The 20,018-nt window shown below is 41.7% G+C and overlaps 1 protein-coding gene, 2 long non-coding RNA genes and 1 pseudogene across 3 annotated transcripts; 3 read left to right on the top strand and 1 right to left on the bottom strand.

The window, feature by feature from the left end:
• The first annotated feature begins 49 nt into the window (after window positions 1-49).
• Window positions 50-2,528, top strand: LOC117754474. The gene is made up of 4 exons (XR_004612433.1): window positions 50-265; window positions 352-417; window positions 821-867; window positions 1,853-2,528. It is a non-coding gene; the product is annotated as an uncharacterized LOC117754474 (long non-coding RNA).
• A 939-nt stretch (window positions 2,529-3,467) lies between these two features.
• Window positions 3,468-7,614, top strand: sumo3b (small ubiquitin like modifier 3b). Its single transcript, XM_034573337.1, has 4 exons — window positions 3,468-3,624; window positions 4,212-4,340; window positions 4,459-4,530; window positions 6,546-7,614. Exons 1-4 carry the CDS (start codon window positions 3,604-3,606, stop codon window positions 6,609-6,611), a joined length of 288 nt encoding a protein of 95 aa, XP_034429228.1. The 5' UTR covers window positions 3,468-3,603; the 3' UTR covers window positions 6,612-7,614.
• Window positions 7,615-10,407: 2,793 nt separating this feature from the next.
• Window positions 10,408-11,969, bottom strand: LOC117754475. The gene is made up of 3 exons (XR_004612434.1): window positions 11,848-11,969; window positions 10,939-11,101; window positions 10,408-10,702 (listed from the first exon to the last, which is right to left on the bottom strand). It is a non-coding gene; the product is annotated as an uncharacterized LOC117754475 (long non-coding RNA).
• A 124-nt stretch (window positions 11,970-12,093) lies between these two features.
• LOC117754472 overlaps window positions 12,094-20,018 on the top strand; it is a 31,047-nt pseudogene continuing 23,122 nt past the window's right edge.

Consider the following 20,018-nt stretch of genomic DNA (forward strand, 5'->3'; position numbering starts at 1 on the left):
AGTGGAGGCCGCAAAATCTGGTTCAGCATAGGAGGAGGAGGAGGAGGAGGAGGAGGAGGAGGAGGAAACACAATGGGTTGTTTTTCTGCCAGGCTCGGCTGATACCGCCGTCTCCTAAAGCCTGCCAGAATTTGTGACTGCAGTTTAACTCTGAAAATAACTTTGCTCTCTCTATGAGGACGTGGCCTCCAAAAACGAGTTAACTTAATAATGAGTGTTAAGGGGAAACTGACATATTTGGTCAGATTATTGGACTGCTTGAATTGTAAGAACACTATTTTAACTATTTAATTTTAAGTGCAATTAAAACAATGATGAATATTGATGTAGCTGCATACTTTATTATTCCAGAAGCAAGAGAGAAGATGCAACGGTGGAGCGACCAACCCGGATGAGGAATGCTGGTAAGAAACCCAGGTAAATCTGAAAAAAAACAAAAACATCATTAGATACTCAGATGTATAGCAAAAAACTTTATTAGTTTGTTACTGTCTTAACAAGAACAATCCTCAAACAGATCTCTCCAACACCACACACATTATGGATTGCCCACACATTATGAACATTTTTTAACCAGGTTTATTTATTGATGTACTTTACTTTCATTTTCATTCATCATTATCAGGTTGGCCTATGCATCATTTCAGCCTAGATTATGAATAAGGTTTTCTTATTTTTTAACTTCTTTTTATACCTTTTGCTAGTTTTATGCTTTTATCCTAAGTCTTTGTTTTATTGCTAACGTGTCCTTATTGATCTATTTTATTGGTCAGTGTTCCCAGTTATCTTAACAAGTTGCTTGTGTTTCTTCCCATTTCAGGAGCACAGAGATGCAGTTGAGACACGATGCAGTCAGGCCGAAATATGGTGAGACACATTCATTGTTTGTGACGTTTGAGTGGGTTAATACATGTAAATTTGAAACATCAAAGATGACTGTTTGGCAGATGCTTAGTTCACAAACAAAGTGTAAAAAAAAAAACTGTTGCAAAATGAATAAAAACAGGGTTGGGGAAAGATAAAATTAATAATAATAATAACAAGACATTTCCTGTTTCCACCAGGGGGCACTGTGATTTTAAATCATGATTTCTGTGTAGATGGCGATCTTTGAGTTGTTTATATCTCCATCTTGTTGTGATGACACTCATCTCAATTTGAAGTTGATCAGATGAAAGCCCTGGGACAAGTTCATCAAAGTAAAAATGTGGAATATGGCCAAAATGGCCACTAAATGCAAAATGGCGGGCTTCCTGTTGCGTTTTTCATAATGCACTGAGAGACTTTTATGTTTTTCTGGTCATGATACACCTGTTTACCGATTTTGGTGAAGATGGGTCGAGGGCAAACCTAGGGGCTGCGTTCCAGGTGGCGCTGTTGAGCCATTTTGCCACCCCCATTTCCAAATACTCCAGAATACGTAAATTTTCTAACCACTTTGTAACTTTCTGCAAACTTTGGTAAGCTTTGAGCATGTTAAAGGCCTAAAAAAAAACCTTCTTTTGTCGGAAGAATAATAAGAATAAGAATAATCCTTTCAATTTCAATAGGGCCTCCCACCGTCGGTGCTCGGGCCCTAATAATAATAATAAAATCTGAGTAGATGAAACAAGAACCTGTTATAAAAGGTCTTTATCAACCAGAGAAAGATGTAGCATTGAAATAATAATAGCAGTAGTAGTGCCCTCTACTGGAGAAAGAATACACTGTACATACTTGATACACATGAATTCAATTTGAAAGCTAATGACTACAACAAGTTTTGTAAACCTAAAAAACAAATGAATTGCTTTTAACCCACATTTGTAACCATCAAAATAAAACTAATCTGTTCTCCATTCCTCTTTTGTAGGTCTGGCAACGGATAATCCATACTGCCAAATGGACGAGCACTAGAAGAATTACAGCAATGATTCTTTTCTTTTTTTTTTATCCTTTAAGTTGATTTTATTGATGCCAGTAACATTGAGATTCAGCATAAAAGTAGCATATAATCAACTGTGATTGTGCAGATTGATTTCAGTGATGTCACCAATTTGTTCTGAAGTCCTTTTGACTGAATGTGCACTATATTCCACACGTGGTCCGTTCACCTAATGTTTCATTTTTTTTATACTCGTCGCTTTCGGCTAATAATATTTCTTCTGTCTTCATGTTGATGTGAATGATTGTGTGAAAATCTGTTCACTTAACTTGCTATTCTCTCCACACAGGAAACTGCATGTGTTCATATGGTCCACCATCACAAGCAAACAGTATTTGCATAAAATGCAGCTGATGCTTAAGTGGCTTTTTAAACAGCAGTTTAATTTTAATTATATTTTTCTGATCTTCATTCATGTCGAAAGCTAATCTGTTATTTTGTAACATGCAACATATTTTACATTATTTTGGTATAAATACCAGAATAAGATTGAGAGCTTAAATGTTTGTCCTTGATTTACATGTGAAGCATTTGATTCTTGTGCAGCTCTTGAAAACAAAATGTGACCATAAATTTCTAAATGAAATGAACAAAACTGCGTGTTTTTGTGATGATTTGCTTATAGTTTTATTTGTCATGGGAACGTTAACACAGAGTCAACATTATGAATGAAAGGTGTTGGACCAGAAGAAACAAGTCAGCTCAACAGTGCAATAATGAAATCAAAACAAAAACAAAGTAGAAAAAAGTCAAATGCAATACAATTCTCAAACTATATACATTCAGAGGTGCAGTGTAACATTCAAGGATACGAATGTAGTGACAACTGCCTGTATGGAATGTGTATGTATAATTTATTGCACATATTCCAGACGTGAGTGAGGGGGGGGAAAGTGGGGAACAGGCAGGTAAACAGATATGCACAGGGTTATTGGACATGAATTGACTACGAGTTTAGAAACCTGATGGCTTAGCGATAGAAACTGTTCTTACCCTGCTCCTGACCCTATTTTAGACTGTGTCTGCATTTGTAAAACTGAAGGATGCAAAGAAGTCTTATTTTAACTATTTGGATCCTTAAATTGTTTAGTTTTTTAACCAATAGCAGTACAGTGGGCAAATGTGGAAACACAGAGTGGAACTTCAGGGATACAATAAGAAAAAAAACATATATATATATATAAACATTGAAAAAATATATATACAATATCAGAACAGTGGTTCAGGGCCATTATAGCAATATGGAGCATATTTGATGTATTTCCTGTATCACAGGTAAAATGCATATAAAAGGGCTGTGAGTGAGTTTTCAGGTCTTTTAATGTGATTTAAGTTTCATTTTCAAACTATAACTAATAATATTAAAATATCTTAAAGACGCCTGTTCATTAAGTTAAGTTTTGACTGGATTAAATGGTTTATTTTGCAGCAGGAACCTTTTGTTTCACCCATGGGCTTCCTCCAGCTAACTCGCGGGAGTGCGCAAAATGACCCTGCGCGCTCACGTATGCGCGGCCCCGATGCACACAGGAGCACGTGACCCCTTTGGTCGAATCACATTTTAAATTTCGGCGCGCGCCCCTGGTCCAAAACGAAAGAGCCGGAGGAGCTGACGAGCCGCTTCACCGTGAACCGTCTCCCGCTACACCTCAGGATCCTCCCCGGGAACACGCAGCAGGATGTCCGAAGAAAAGCCAAAGGTCAGTGCGGGGGTTCCTCCGGAGCTGCGTCGTGTTTCACGTCTGTCTTTTTTAGCGCTGATGGTGCCGGCAGCACGTTAACGCTAGCACGGCTAAGCTAAGTGTGCTCCCAGGCTACAGATGCCGCATTTGAGCGGGTAGATGGAGAAAACAAAGGTTCAGCGATTTGCGGATATTTTGGATTGAGGCGCAGAGTCGGTAGTGTCCCCTCCGATCCAGACCCCCCCCACCCCCACCCCGCTGCTACTACACGCTAGTTTGAGCTTTGAGTTGAGCAGTCGAGGCTAATGAGGGGTTTCTAGTGAAATGAATGATATGCGCGTTTCTTTTTCATTTGCGCCATTGTGGCTCTCTGCGCCAGTTTGAGCGATGGCTAGCTTGCTATGCTAACCCCCGGAGGGAGTGTGTAGCGCTAAGTGTGCGGCGTGTGTTGCCGGTGAAACCCTCCGCAAGGACCGCGCTCATCCGCTAAATGGGGCTGACTTAAGCTAGCTCGCTACTTGAGTTAGCTGCCGGTGAGTTTAGACACATTCCCGGTGGGTCGCTGATGATGATGATGATGATGATGGCGGGTTTTGTTGTTGCAGGAAGGAGTGAAGACGGAGAACGACCACATCAACCTGAAGGTAGCCGGTCAGGACGGGTCGGTGGTACAGTTCAAAATCAAGAGGCACACTCCGCTCAGCAAACTAATGAAGGCATACTGCGAAAGACAGGTAACTTCAATCTGCACCGAACTAACCACCAACCCCCTGTGGTCGTGTTTGTTGTCCCAGCTGCTAACGGACTGTGTGTGTGTGTGTGTGTGTGTGTGTGTGTCTCTCTCTCTTCCAGGGTTTGTCAATTCGACAGATACGGTTTAGGTTTGATGGACAGCCGATTAATGAAACAGACACACCTGCACAGGTTGGTGAAACACACTCTTCTATCCTGCCCATCAGCCTTTTACATGATGCATGAGTTGTGAAGCTGCACTGTCCTCAGTGTAGTTGTTTGTTGATGTTATTGATCATGGTTTAATCTCATTTCACACCATAATAGATGACGTACCTGCGCACATTAACATGCACTGTGCTACAGATCTTTAATACCTGTTTGCCTACACACAGTCAGGCTGTTAGTAGAACTTGTTTATTCTGTGTTAAGTATTAAAATGGCTTCGCCACCTAAAATAGACTAACCCTGAACCCACCGAGTTACCCACCCGCTCTAATAAACAGATAAATAGGTGGTGTATAAGTTCTTCTCCTGGTCGCAAAACTCCAAGGTTTTTTTCCTTTTTTTTAATAAGCAATTTAAAATGCATTTATTAACATAACATGGTCATATTGCGCCTCAGCTGACTCCCTGAAGAAGGTTATATGCCGAATTTGTGTTTAATATAAACATACCGTGATTATAAAGACATTTTAATTGTTTGAAAGGAGAGCGACTTTGAGTTTTCTTGTATTTTTCTTTATCTTCATGCTTCCCATTCACCTGTGAAAAACTCAGTGTGTCTAGGGACTGCTCCCAACAAAACGTTTTGTGATACTGGTAATAATTTAGAATAAATAAGATCTCTTACTGTCGTTCACGATTTTGAATTTGTGATGGAAAGTTCACAATAGTTTGACACAATTAAAAACCTTATCACATCAGTTCACACAGTCCGTAATGACTCAGTGAAAACATGTTTTTAGAAATCTTTGCTAATTTATTACCAACTATAAAAGTATTCAGACCCTTTGCCGATCACTTTGATATCAGGTACATCCTTTTTGCTTTAATTACCTTAGAGCCACGGCTACTAAACCTTGACTGGAGTCCCAACTGTGGCATGAGTCCTCAACGATTCAACAGTTGGTTGTGTGGGTGACCAGAAGGGAAGGGCATTGATATATCCCAATGGTTCAAGTTCAAAGTGTTTATTGTCCTATGTAGAGTCCCTGGACAATGAAATTCTTTCTTTGCCTTGAGGCTGTCACGTCACGACTCTACAGCATTTAAAAGACTGAGAGCATGAGGAATAAGATTCACACTCATAGATACACTAGCCACTTCTCATCACCTGGCTAATACCATCCCCTTGTTGAAGTATGGTAATAGTGCCATCATGCTAATTACGTGCTTCTCCTTGCCAGCAACCTTGCTTAGCTGCACAACACACATGCAAGAAAGAGAATCTAATGTGCGAGATAGAATTGCCAGACTTCTTACTTTAGCCTACAAGTCCAGTGTTCGTATTTCAGCATGACACTGAGCAGAAGCACGCAGCCAAGACAACCTGCTTGAGTGGCTTCTGGACAAGACTGACTGTCCATGTGAGCAGCTCAGCCAAAACCTAGACTTTCCGTTGCCATGCAACATCTATGGGGAGACCTGAATATAGCAGCTCATACACTTAACATTCAGTCTGGTGGAGCTTGAAAGGATCTTTCCGGCCAATTGGGATAATATCCCCGAATCTGGATGTGCAGAAGTTGCAGGCTTAACCGTGATAACGCAGAGCTGTAATTGCCACTGAAGGGTTGAGATTTTTGGGATTGTGTATAGTTAAAACATGATTTAGTAATGTAGAAACTTTAAAAAAGTGTATTTCAAACAAAATTCTGGAATTTCCTCTTTGTATTCATCTTTGTATTTTTTATTGTTTAACAAAGTTTTGGGTGGTGAGATGTGGAGAAAGTGGAAACAATTTTGTTCATTTAACACAAAACTCAAATGCTGCATTCGAAACACAACCAACTGTTGGAGACATTAAGTGAATTTGTAAAAAATAAGACGATAAATTATTGACATCTTTCGCTGCTAGTTCTATTAACTAATTTCTAAAAAGTCCTCGTTGCTATGGATAAATATTATGATCTATATATAATGTGCTGTAAAATAACTATCTGTTTTGCTGAATGACTGATGTGTAACTTGTTTTGTCCTCACAGCTGGAGATGGAGGATGAAGACACTATTGATGTATTTCAACAACAGACAGGAGGCGTCTGTTCTTAAGTGTAATGTGGACTCTGCTCTTGGAAGAACATCCACACCATATTTTCATGTTGTATTTGTTTATTTTTGTTATTTCTTTTTTTTCACTGTGCTTTGCTAACACAGTGTTGTTCACAAAATAATATTTTTTTTGGGAAGCCAGATCGTGACTTTTAGGTGTTTTATTCACAGATTAATAATTAAAAATGTTCAATTTTAAATCAGATATGGCTTTCAATAAAAAAAAAACATGACATCCTGCATGTCACAGGAATCAACCAAAATCTTTTTCTTTTCTTTTTTCTTGCACACATTCAAATTCAGGCTGGACTTATTTTAATTAATGTAAATGTTCTGATGAAAACTGTTGCATCGGAGGCAATGATTAATGTCTCCACAGATGGGAAAGTTCTTATGACATATTTCTAATGTAATAAACTTTCAGTAGTGTTATTTTTAAGAAACATTTAAAATAATTTAATAAATTCGTGCCCATTTTACCTTCTACAGTTGCTAAGGAAAAAATGCTCGTGCAGAGAAAGATCAATATGGATGTTTTACCTCAATACCGTCACGCGATACAGATTCAACTAACTGGTAATTAAATTATGGTTTGTTTCTGGACCAAAAATGTTAGATGAAAGAGCTTTGGGTAATGGAAGCTGACTCGGTAACAGTGGTCTTATCCCACCTTTTCAGGACCTTTTTTTTTTTTTTAATATACAACATGTAATCGTGTCACCTTTAGCAGTCCATCTAATCTTATATATTTCATTGTATAAATATCAAGTCATTGCTGTGTTGCCAATTTGAATACATCTGTCTCAAATCTCTATATTATCAACAGATTAGTTCGTTGGACTTGTCGGTCGGTAGAAATCATGTTTTGTAAGAAAGTCCAACTTCATTTTTAAAAGTTTGTTAGATTTGCAGGGTGACATTGGCAGATATTTCACCATTTTTTTTTTTTGTACATTATTCGTTGTCCCTATACTGTATACAATAAATATAGTTTGATACTCAGCTTCTTGAGTGGCTTCCCATTTGTGTGGATCTGCTATTGAATGAATATTTTAGCCATGCAGCACTACACAATGCAGGGCAAATTAAAATATTTACATCTTGAGTGGGAAGCCTGCAGCTGTTAAAAGGACTCGGATAGAGGGAGCATAGTGACTGAGTGTTGATCATGTGTTATGTCTGGATAAATATTCTGACGACCAAGCTATGTTATCTTAAAAACAAGGTTGTTGTTTTCATGTGTGAAGCCCTGAAATGGGGGCATTTGCTCAAACATATTACTCGTATGTCATAATTAAAACTGAAGCTCTCATCCCAAGAGGGCAACACACTCTACAGACACCAGAGGGCATTGTTGCCCTAAACGTATGACTGTTAAATCCCCCCACCCAACAATTCACAACACAAAGACACATTTGTTGCTCCTGCACTCCAGAATTGTGAAGGCCATAACTTCACGAGCCTCCTCTTATTCAAACCAACTTCATTTCACAGATGTTACTAAACCGAGCGGCCAAGTGAACTCTGCGACGTTCTGCACACAGAGGTCTGTTTGTGCTGCCTTTATTTTTGGCATCGCCTCTGCATTTTATATTTCCTTATGGAGCCACTTGTGTTTCCCCCCGACCTCTCAGAGATGCAGCTGCAAGGTGCCCCCCTCCGCCCATACATCTCAGACACTCTCTGGATTCTAGTGCACGGCCTCTTGGAAGAATAAGATGTTGTGTTTGGTCAAATGCAGAATGTTAATCGCAAAGCTTCTGATATTTTAGACAAAATGTATGCCTTGTGCTTTTATTTTCTTGAACTATGTTACAATTGACTCAAAATGAGGCCTGACTGGGAAGGAGGACAGATTCAAAGAAAGTGCTGGAAGACAAATCACACCATATAGGCTACACACATCAACAGGCAAGATTCCCATCATCAGCTCATTCCTGTTTCTACCGTTGCTGTGTAACCGTCAGCTGCGTCAGGGATGCCCGTGAGGCAGCACACTAACCCCCAGTAGTTTTTTTTTCCACTGCACTTAATAGAGAGACACTTTGTGTTATTGTTGCTTTAAAGCTCATTCATATGTCATGTGCTGCTCTGCTTTCAGTACAGTACAGTCAGGACAATGTGTTTGGTATTGTGACAAGAGAATGGATGGATTTAATCCAACTACGCAGTCACATGCATCTGTTTATTGTAATAGGCCTGTGTCAGTATATGATAGACATCGTTGCATAATCATTTACGATCTCTTGGGGTTTAACTCCCTTGGTCCGAGTTTCAGTGTGAGGCAGTTGTTTTTTACAACTTACTCAATAGTAATGTAACTCTTTGATACTAATGTTCAGGGGGTCCTGCTTTTATTACCTGATCTTATACCCCCATCTTGAAAATGGTCCTTGGTCAAATGGTCAAAATCTGTTTTGAGACTGTGATACTAGAATCCAATCATTTGATGTGTATCAGGTCGTACAGGCCTCGTTCTCTGTCCAGGCCTTGGACCACAAAAAGTTAATAAAAATACATATGCAGGATATGAAAATACAGAGTATACATAGATTTGTTGAATCAATGTTTTGATAGCCTATGTTTTATTCAAAATGCTGACATGCACATATCAGTGAAACTAAATTATACTTAAAAATATATATATATTTATATATTTGATCGCTAATATATAAGTTATTCATGTCACATACCATTTTTAATTGTTGACAGTTGCATTATTTTAAAAGTGTCCATAACTGAGGAATTGCTGTGGCAGTAATGGGAGACTTTAAGAAAAATCCCCAAATTGGATAAAATGAGGAAGTGATTATATCTTATATTTTAAAGGTCACAGTTCCACTTCACTGTGACATCATAATGTTCTGCAAATGGGCTTTTATTCATATTATCATGCTTTTATAATGATTGAAGTGTAGGCCACTGTAATTGTACAGTACAAAATTTAGACAAATTTCATTTGCAGTGGTTAAACATGTGACGTGCACAACACGGTGGGGAGGGGTGGTCAGACGGAGCAGATCAACTTCAGGACACGTAATGATCATATGAGGTCAGTCAGCTGTGTTTCGCATCCTCAGTGCGTCCAGGCAGCCATTACCTCAGATAGGACACCCTCCCCTCCTGAATCAGCCCGGCATGGTGAATGAAAGCACTGTGCATCTGGAGAGCCTCTGGATCGTCTCCAGAGCTCTGCACGCTGACGTCACCCTCTGGTGTGTAATGTGGCCTCCACCCTGTCAGCAGATCAGATTTCATACTAACGCATGTTGAAGATCTCAAGGAAGCATAAACATGTCTGACTCTGATTGATTTTTTACAAAACAGCAGTTTCATAGGGATTCTTACATTTCCGTTGACATTGAACAAAGGTAGTGAAGAAGAAGAAGAAGAAGAAGAAGAAGTGGCAATTTCAGGGATTTTGGATCATTTTAGATGTTCTTCAAAATGTTATACAATTATATAACATATATTACAAATACCAAAAAGAGATCCGCCAAAGGTTTTGCTCCAAGGATATTCTTCTGAGGACAGATGTTAGAGACAAGAGTAGAGGGAATAGTATAAGTGGAACTAATAACATATTCTCTCCAAGTATAGAGTCAATGAAATAAAGTCTACTCCTCATCTACCAGAGATCCACAGGGTTAAGGTGGTTCCCCTGCGAAGTAAGGTTTTCACTGGAAAAGTACAATATACAGCAAACAAATACAATAACACTTATAAGCTACAGTACACTTCAATTAAATACAACTTGTTGGAGCAACTGTATGCGGCGGCTCGTCACACAGCGGCTCGTCACACAGATTAACAGATACACACAAGAGATGAGAGACGTCTTGAAGGGAGGAATCAGAATCATACATTCGGTTAATGGTGAAGTTTAAATGTCCTTTATATCATCGTCTTGTCATGTTCAAGTTTCCATACATGCTTTGTCTCAGGATATATCTGCTGTTTATCGTAATGTTTCAAACCATGTGTGGTTTATTTACATTAGTAATTAATTAATGCACTTTTTAAAGTTGCCACGATGCATCCGTTCCATGTTCCTTTGTGGATGCTGTCTCACTGTCATGGTTCACTGGCCACTTACATGGAAAGGAGACAGAAGTAACATTATTAGTAACACGTGAGATTTTCCTGCCACAGCAAGTCAACGTGTCATGTGGGAGGTAAAGCGGAACTGGAAGGACTTCCTGGGTGGAGTAATTTTAGAATTAAAATTATGAGCTCAGTTAATCGTAACCAAGTCCAGTTGTTTTGCTTTGACTGGAGCTGGTTTGAAACTCCTGTTTGTGATGGTTGGTTTGATACAACAACTCACGTGTTGGGTGTTTTTTGCGGCTGATTGAATTAGTGAGAACTTCCTCGCATCAGTTGACATGTTCATCACAGGTTTGAGGCTTCAGCTGCTTCAAGGTCCTGGTGATGTCCATGCTGCGTCACTGATGGTGTTCGCAGTAACACCTATGCCGTCCCCATATGACCTGACAGTGTATATAAAGATGGACGACGTGACAGCTCTCCAAAAGAAGCCAAAGTATCTTGATCCCCACCTGGTGGCTGGCTGCTGTGAAGCTCATCAACCCTGCCTCCTCCATGTTAGCAGATGGGACATGGACCAAACTAAAGAGTCAAAGTACACGTCAAATAACATTTTCTCAAAGATTGTTTCGAGCTCCAACTTTGCAAGATGGCAGCATTCGTATCCGAGATATTTTAGCTTCATTTCACGCAGCGTCTATCTTAATATACAGTCTGCACATTTACAGGCTACTATGGAAAATACTGTTTTACATGATGATCAGTTGGGAAACCTCAAACATGAGATAAGACTATTTAAGACTATATTAGTATATTTGATTTTTGATTTTATATCTTTCTATATTTTAACACTTTTACACATATCTTTGACGAGAGAGAGAAGCCTCATAATTTCATTGTAGCTGAGTATAATGACAATTAAGATTTCCCATTCTTCTTCTAAATGCTTGAATGTGTGATGAATGAGCAGCAGACACGTTCACTTGTACACATTCACCTTCTCTTTTGGAAAATACAGTTTGATATGATAGTTTATGGTTTTGGTAAACGTTCTGAGCAGTGTGTTGTGTTGCTTAACATCTAGTGGCACTGGTCCAATAATCCATAAATCATTACATCACATGCAACAAGTTGATCAAACATGTTGTTCATCACACACACACATCCATAGAGGAAGTAATGAACTCACTTCATACGCCCCTGGAAAGCCCCTGGAATCACCCCCTCTGCAGGCTGAGGGGCCTCCTGCTCAGGGGCCCTTGAGGGAATGGGTTGGGGGGGGTATGTCTGTCACATTGGACTCAAAGTACCACAATGCAACACAGAAAAATATTGTCTCCCTTAGCTACAGCTTTGGGAGCTACGCCCCAAGAAGAAGAAGAGGAAGAAGCAGAGGAGGAAGAAGAAGTGGAGGAAGAAGAAGTGGGAGGCTTGTGTGTGAAAGGGCTCATTGTAGGAGGGAGGGATGAGTGTGTGAGTGAGGACCCCCTCCTCTTTAACTAGCTGCTCAGCGGTGGAGGGATTAGGAGAGTCACTGCCCAGCAGACCGGAGGGAGGGGGTGTACTGCAACAAGCGTGAATCATGATCGCCGTCATTACTACAGACTGGGAGTGGAGCCGAAATTGTGCAAGATACGGATAACGGCGAAGAAGGAAAACGGTGGGGGGGCGGAAAGGCTCCGTGTGGATTCCAGTACAAGTTCCCCAGCTTTGCCCCGTGATCATGCCTCACCGGGGGCAGCGCCACCTCCACTGCCGCCGCCGCCGCCGCCGCTGCTGCCCGGAGCCGACGCGTTGTTCCGCCGCCTCCCTCACATGTGCTCTATGCTGAAGAAGCGACCGAGGAACCAGAGCAGCGAGGAACACTGAGCTCTTACTTTAAAAACACACACACACACACGCGTGGATACTTCCCCTCCTTTTTTTTTTTCCTCCCACCGTGTCGGGGTCCTCAGGAGTGGACGTGGTGGCTGTTGCGGGGGGGTGGTGGACCGAGAACTAAGTTGTACTTGTTGGTCCAACATGGGGAACGCGGGGAGCATGGACCAGCACGCTGACCTCAGAGGACACAACATGCCCCTGAAGCTGCCCGTGCCCGAGCCGGCAGAGCTGGAGGAGAGGTTCGCGATCGTCCTGGTAAGAGAAACGAAATGTTTGGGAAGTGTGCGTCTCCTCTTTGTTCCCTCCACGCTCCAGTGTCCCGGGACGAAACAGCTGTGTGAGGAGGTTGGACCCCTGCTCGTCCATTTAGTCCCTTTTCTTTGTTGTCCAGGAAAAAAAGCTGGGGGAAGAAAAGTTGATCAATAGTGTTCGAGACGTTTCCCCCCAACCATCATATTTCACTGTTCACTCCTAAATATATCTCTTTATTTTTGGGGGGCTTGGTAAGTTTTCATTCAGGTCTGAAACTACCTTGTTGTTTATCCTCCACGCTTCTGTAAATTTCCCAAGTACAGTCGCCGGAGACACCTGCAGTCATAACCTGGCACATTATTTGCTTTTATGGCAGCCTGTGTGTTTCCCCCCACCCCCCACCTCCAGGTTTTATGAGCCCAAGCTCTGGATCAGGACTGAGCCTCTAAGTGCCCAGCATGCCAGGCCCCCCCCCCTGAAACATCTGTCACATCATAAAGTATCAGCTGCATCTGTCAACAATCATGTTGTGTTACCTGGGTGGGTGGGGGGGGGGGGACGCAGAGCATGGCCGGTGTCGTTGAGAGATCCTCCAGACTTTGAGGATATAATAGTTTAGACGTAGACACAGTTTAGACTCTTTCACTTCAACACTTCAACACTTTGTTGACTGATTTGTGGGTAATCACGAGGTTTCAAAGTACCATAGAGCTCGGGTCATAAAAGAGTTATTCATCCTCTCCCATTGTGCCTTAAATAATCCTTCTAGGTCATAGTTATGAGTGATAAATAACTTTTTGCGATCACGAGGGGTTTTCCAGGACAGAGCTCTCCAGTCTGTGGATAAAGGTCTGCGCAGAAAGAACAGGGTGAAATTTGAGAGCTGGCAAAATGTGGGTCAAACGTGATTGTCGCTCGGCCTACTGCTCTCATACACATTAGCAGCTCAGGAGAAGGAATTTCGACCTGAGCAAGCTGCCACTTACAGCCGCGTGATTGTAAACTTGTCCTGACGACAAGAAAAATGGTTTAATTTTGTCTTGGGTCATCTGATACTTTCACCGGAAGCTACAAGCTAAAGATTTCGGTGGAAGTCGACTCATTGTGTGTCGCAGCGTTGTGTTGGGTTCGATTGCTGCTTGTCACACGCTGATGACTCGTCGTGTGCAGGAGGCCGCAGACTTTGTTTGGAGGTTTGACGTCACGCTGCCGAGGGATTTGGGGCCTTCTCCTTAATCACGTCTGCCTCAAGAATTCACCTGCTTCCACCAATTTCCGAAATGATTTTCTCTACGAATCAGCAAACGATTAGGATCCATAAGTAAACCTCATAGTGTTTTTTAGAATATAAAACATCTACCTGTCTAACTCGAGCGCTGGCTGTCAGAAACTCCTGGTAGCATGTCAGGATCCCCCCCCCCCAGCTCCCTCCCTTCCTCCTCCCTGCTGCCAGAGTGATGCCTCAGCTCTTGGCGGGATGGAAGCCCTCCAGCATTAGAAGATTTTAGTGCTGTAATCACAGCGTTAAGTGTTATTTACTACCATTTAAACCCTAATGTGTCCCGGTCTGAGTGACGCTGACGACCTCACTTCAGTTTTAATGAGAGCTGATAAAGATGATACCTCTCCCTCGTCCTTCTATCCCAACATCTCAGGACTGATGAATCTGGTTTTAATTGCACTTGGCCGCCCGTCAGCGACTCATTAATCATTTGTGATATTGTCAGCTAATGACAGAGCTTTACTCCGTCACATTTACTCCCACAATGCTTTGATTAACGTCTGATCAACAGGAAAGCCCTTGATCACAGCAGGAGACCATTTTGGATTAAAGGCTTGTGCTGTGTGCGACCACACTGAAGCCCTCGCTCACCTCCTCAGAACCCTTGAATTTCCTCTATAGGACATACTGTGACATGCACACAGTGACTCCTTTCAAACACTGACTCATGAGCTTCATCATCTGAGTCGACCACAAGTTGAGTTTTTATACTCCAAAATAAAAAATTCAACCAAAGTGTCTTGACAGCCCACATGTAGTACACATTTAGACATGTGAACTGAATAAAGGATCATTTAAACTGGATTCAACCCCTTCAACATGGTAGAAAGTTAGATGTTACCAAACTGCTTGTGTGCCAGCTTGCATATTGGTGTTTTCAGCTGGTCTCACTTGGTTGGTCATTGAGTGATCTGGCTCTGCATGACTGTAGTCGCACTTTGGAGAAAACAAAATCAGGGTTTACTGCCAGCTTAGTTGGCATTTTCTTCTTCTTCTTCTTCTTCTTCTTCTTCTTCTTCTTCAAAAAAGCTCCCAGAGTGAAGTCTCTGTCTCTGAATCCCTGGGGCTAGCGGCTGATCTTGGAAATAGACTGAGGCTAATTGTAATGCAAGGCCTGTGCCATGATAAGAGTGGCTAATTCACATGTGACCTTGGCTGTGAAGTGAGGTTGAGTTAAAACCCAAACACTCATTGTTTAAAGAACTTAAAGGAGGTTTAGATTTCCATACAGACATAAACAGGAATCCATTCACTTTTTTTTTTTTTTTTTTTTCAATAAGCAATTAACTGTGTAAGGCTTTTCTTTGCTTTGGATGTTTTGTTATGAACGTTACTGGTCGTCGCTTTTGTTCTCTGGCACTGCAGCCTGGGTAGAAAGGCTCATCCGTTACTCTTGGAAGTGTTTTTCGTGAGCCTGCACCTCTCTTGTGGTTGCCATAGTTTTGGTGTCATCCTGTAAGACAAAGATGGGTTGCACAGGACAACCCTCTTCATGCTCGCTCTGCACAGCACAACGCTGATATCCCAGTGAGTCTACTTAAGAGCTTTTCATATCAACATCCTGGTAGATCAATTTACGCTGCACTCATTGCCCAATCAATCAAATGTTGTCATTTATCCGACCATTAGAGGGTATTAGCAAAGATTCAATGTGGCCAATTTTTTTGGGTCTCTGCCTAAAAGAGCACGCTGGCAGAAAGCGGGTGAAATAACTGCGATCAATCTCTGGGAGTCACATGTACAGCAGGAGCCGGTCTACATGCTGCACGCCGAACCACAGGAAAATGACTCTGTGTAACAGGAATGCAGCTCAGGCCTCTTGGCAGCTCCTCTGCTTCAGCTAACCCGCGGAGCCGACATCAAATTAACCGGCGCCCACGTCCAAGACGCCATCCACTTCAATCTCAGGAGCGTAGCGATCGCTGAATATCACCGGCGCTGTCATGAAAGCAGAGATGTTTACAGCCATCTCTCGTTGAAATGCCATATGGGGGCTATAGGCTTAGTTGTTGTTGGAGCTGCTCGTCTCAATAGTCTGCCCAGATTACATCTAAGCTGCTTTGTTTAAAGGCTGCCGAAGTGCCACAAGCTGCTGTTATTTGTGTTGTGAGGCACTGCATCTGAAATCTACTCCAGATTAATCACATGAGTAGCCTTCACGTTCAGCTGAGGTCTCATTTGTCACATTGGCACGACCAAGGTAGCATTGCTTTTTTTTTTTACCAACAATACATCAACCTGAAATCTTTCCCAATAGTAGTCAGCTGTTTTGAACACATTTAACAAGAGTAAAGCTGAAGTTGATTTTAAAGCTGCGTCTGCGCTATCAATATTGAAATAAAACAATGGGTGTGATGACTTTGTATAATACGGAAGTGATGAACCCATAGAGGAAACTAGAATGACACCCAGCAGTCACCTTAAATCCAATCAAGCTGCACCAAATTGCACATGTACATAGATATCAGTCCCCTAAATATGCCTGTTTTTTGTCATCAATATTATTTCCTGAGTCTTGCTCTAATGTAAAATAATAACCTGCCCTATATCGCAATGTTAAAGATAGTAAAGAAAAAAAACCTGGATACAAACCAATTTCATTTAATGATTCCTTTCTTGGCTGACGTCCCATCCTTGCACCAAATTGACTGGAAATCCGTTCAGTAGTTTTTGCATAATCCTGCAGACAAACCTACAAACCAACCAATAAACAAACAGATGGACAGGAATGAAAACATAACCTCCTTGGGGGAGGTAATAATTACCTGATTCTCTTGATCGAGCTTTTTAGCATCTTTTCACTAATTGCTTTGAATTTATGTGCGGCAACCATCTTCTATCTCGTTTCCAGCAGCAGGCGGCTGTTTTTCTTTATTTGTACCCATCCATACATGTAGGTGTTCTCCACATACACATAGGTGACTAATTAAAGGACAAATCTGAGTAATTGAGTATAGAAATGTGTGTTACAGATGTTTGCACACTGAATTGTTTGAACTTTTTGTTACAGCTCTTTACAGTCACCAAATCTCAACCCAGTTGATCCCATTTAAGATTTTTAAGCAATGGTTTCATCTCTCCAGTTTCTTTAGTGACAAGTAGAGTCTCTGCTAATGTTCATTTATATGGAGCAATGAACACATGAAAGAACTGGCAAAATGATACATATAAAAAAACATTTAGTTTATTCTAAAAGACAAGTTTACTTTAAGGTTTGTTAGCATGTCCTCTACTTGTGTGAAGACAGTGACACCTTCTTCTCCTGCTCTCCCACATGCGACCCAGGAAGTGACTAATCTTGCCCTTCCCGTATTTTTCACGTCAACTCTTCTTCATTAAAAAGCAGAACAATGCATATTGTCCCAGGAGCAGAGGGTGAGCAGTGGCTGAATCCCGTGCAGCCGGCCCAGGGAACAGAACTGCTCTTTATTCTGTGGAGAGCCCAAGACGGAGCCTGGCACCGGACCCAGACCCGGCAGGCTGCAAGAGACCACCACACATACTCAGTGTGTGTGTGTGTGTGTGTGTGTGTACATGCTTGTGTATGTGCATGTGGGTTTCTGGTGCACTGGAGCCCCAGGACGCTTACCAACCAATTAGCTGTAACAGAGCTTAGCATGAAATGCTCAGGGAGCGATGAGATCCGGCAGCCAGTGTTGCTGGCCTTTGCAGGCCCACAGAGGGGATGTGAGGTGCTGCAGTGTTCAGCCTTAATATGCTGCTCAAAACCCTGAAGCGGAGCATGGAGGCATCCTGCCCGGCTGGCAGAGGGTCGTCTGATTATGTAGGAGCAGGTCTCTTGACTGTGTGCAGGCACCGCTGAGCCGAAACCACTGGGGCTTCAATCATTATTGTAGTTCTCAGTTCTGTTTTGACATCCACACATTTGGGGGTGGTTGGATTTTCTGCTCTGCTGCGTGGGTGGCAGAGTTTACTCAGATTACGACAAACCAAAGTGTATTGACACTAAAATATGGCTTTTCAGAGGGTTTTCAGCACGATCACACCTGGTTAAAATGCTCCCTGACCCTCGCTTGGGATCAAGTCTCAGGAGTCAGATGAGATAGTGACCTTACGTCTCAGTTCCAGAATAAGTAGTTAAAAGTTTTGGTTGACATTGCTAAAAAGTTGTACTGAATATCAAGTATCAAGTGTTTTTAAGAAAAGAGAAACTTTCCATGGCATCTAATCCGGAGTTAGTGAGTCTGTACTTGGTCGTGACTTTCTTTGCTGTAGGTCGTCCTGCTTTGGAAGCAGGTGCACGATGTTGTAGTGTGGAATAGACCACCCTGGTCCTTTCATTCCGGACACAGGCAGTTGCCAGTGTTGTCCAACAGCACCGGTCCGAGGGCCCCCACAAAAGACCAGGAGAGTCGCGGCTCTGTGGAGAAGTACATTATGGCGAGGATCTGTCAGGGCTCCAAAGTGGCAGCTGCGCTATTAAAGCGAGATTGCTTGGCTTGAAGTGCTGCACAGGAGTAAGTGTTTTGTTGTGAACTCTTAAAAGTTAGTTCACAATCATGGTGTTGAGCTCAATCACAAAACTAAGTACGGAACAGCCTTCAAATAATCTATGTCACCGTGACAAATATCTGGTGTTGTGGCCTCAGGGTCAGTTCTATCTCATGACATTGATGGTGTTGTCATTCTGTTGTAGGGGCCTTGAGCTTTTCTAGGCAAGTTTACAGTTTGATTTTAGGCTGGTTTGCAGAATCATCCTCATGGTTTCATCTACTGGCTTATTTACTTGCCATCTTGTAGCTTCCTGGAACTGAATAATGTGGATCTGTGAGACGTGTCTGAAGGCGAGGACTCATGGTCTATCAGCTGACGTTTTGGAGTTGTCGGTACATGTTGCCCGTCTTTGGACTTCTAACAACTTCACGGTCCTTGTTCAGATTTGCAACTGTAACTTATACTGTTATACTTTGTTGATAGTTTACTTAAACATAGTCTCCTTTCTTGCTGAGTTTTTCTTTTCTCTCTTTGTTTCTTCTTTGTCATACATGCTGCACTGCTTTTTAAGCAACCAGAGACAAAAAGGCAGGTTTTGTTAGGTAGGGACTTGCCAGAATTAACATCTGCACAGCAGAATGGGGAGGTCCTGTTGCATTTGAATGTACTTCATTGCTCTTTGCCAGAGTTTGATATAGGCCCCATCACAGCTACAGACAATGCCGCAGTCTGTTGCATTAGGCTTTCTTGGACACAGAAGATGAGCCTCTCACCCTGGACCTCCCACATGAAAGCAAAGCAGAGTGGACCAGCCATAGTCTCATTTCTTGTGGTTTAGATTAGCTGATTATTCTTTCCAAGTAAAACTCAAAGGCCAAAGCACAGGCTGAGTTTGTTTTTTCAAGAGAGTTTAAAGAGCACATGCCCTGTTGTTGTAGAGTTGCTTTCATTTTACTACAGTGCTGTTCAGTTAAAACACATTATAAACCACTCTCCAGCAAAATACGGCAGATCACAGAAGATGCCATCGTGGGAGAGCAGGTTATTTTCACACTAGTGTTCAGATGTTTTAGCTCTGACAGGTTTGATTTGAAATTGCTCAGTAGGATGGCAATTTGGTAATTTGGCCGATATCTATATGAAAAAATGCTTTATGATATGATCAATCCCATGTGAAAAAAAGAAACGTAATTGAGGCTTAATATTTTTCAGTTTAACCATAGGATTTATTATAAATAAAAACAAAACACATATGCAGTGAAATACATGGATCTTAAATTAAGAAAATACTTTTTTGTAATGTATGTAATGGAAATTCACATATCGATTATTCACTAAAATCAAATTAACTGCACATATCTAAAATTATACACGCACATACCAGTGAAAGGCAAACTGATAAATTGGTTGAGCTCTATTACACACTGTATGTTCAGTGTGCTGTATCACCTCCACCTGGCCTTCAGGATTTCTCCTTCCTGCTGTTTATT

The sequence above is a fragment of the Hippoglossus hippoglossus genome, chromosome 21 (genome assembly GCF_009819705.1).
Source record: "Hippoglossus hippoglossus isolate fHipHip1 chromosome 21, fHipHip1.pri, whole genome shotgun sequence".
Taxonomy (NCBI): Eukaryota; Metazoa; Chordata; class Actinopteri; order Pleuronectiformes; family Pleuronectidae; genus Hippoglossus; species Hippoglossus hippoglossus.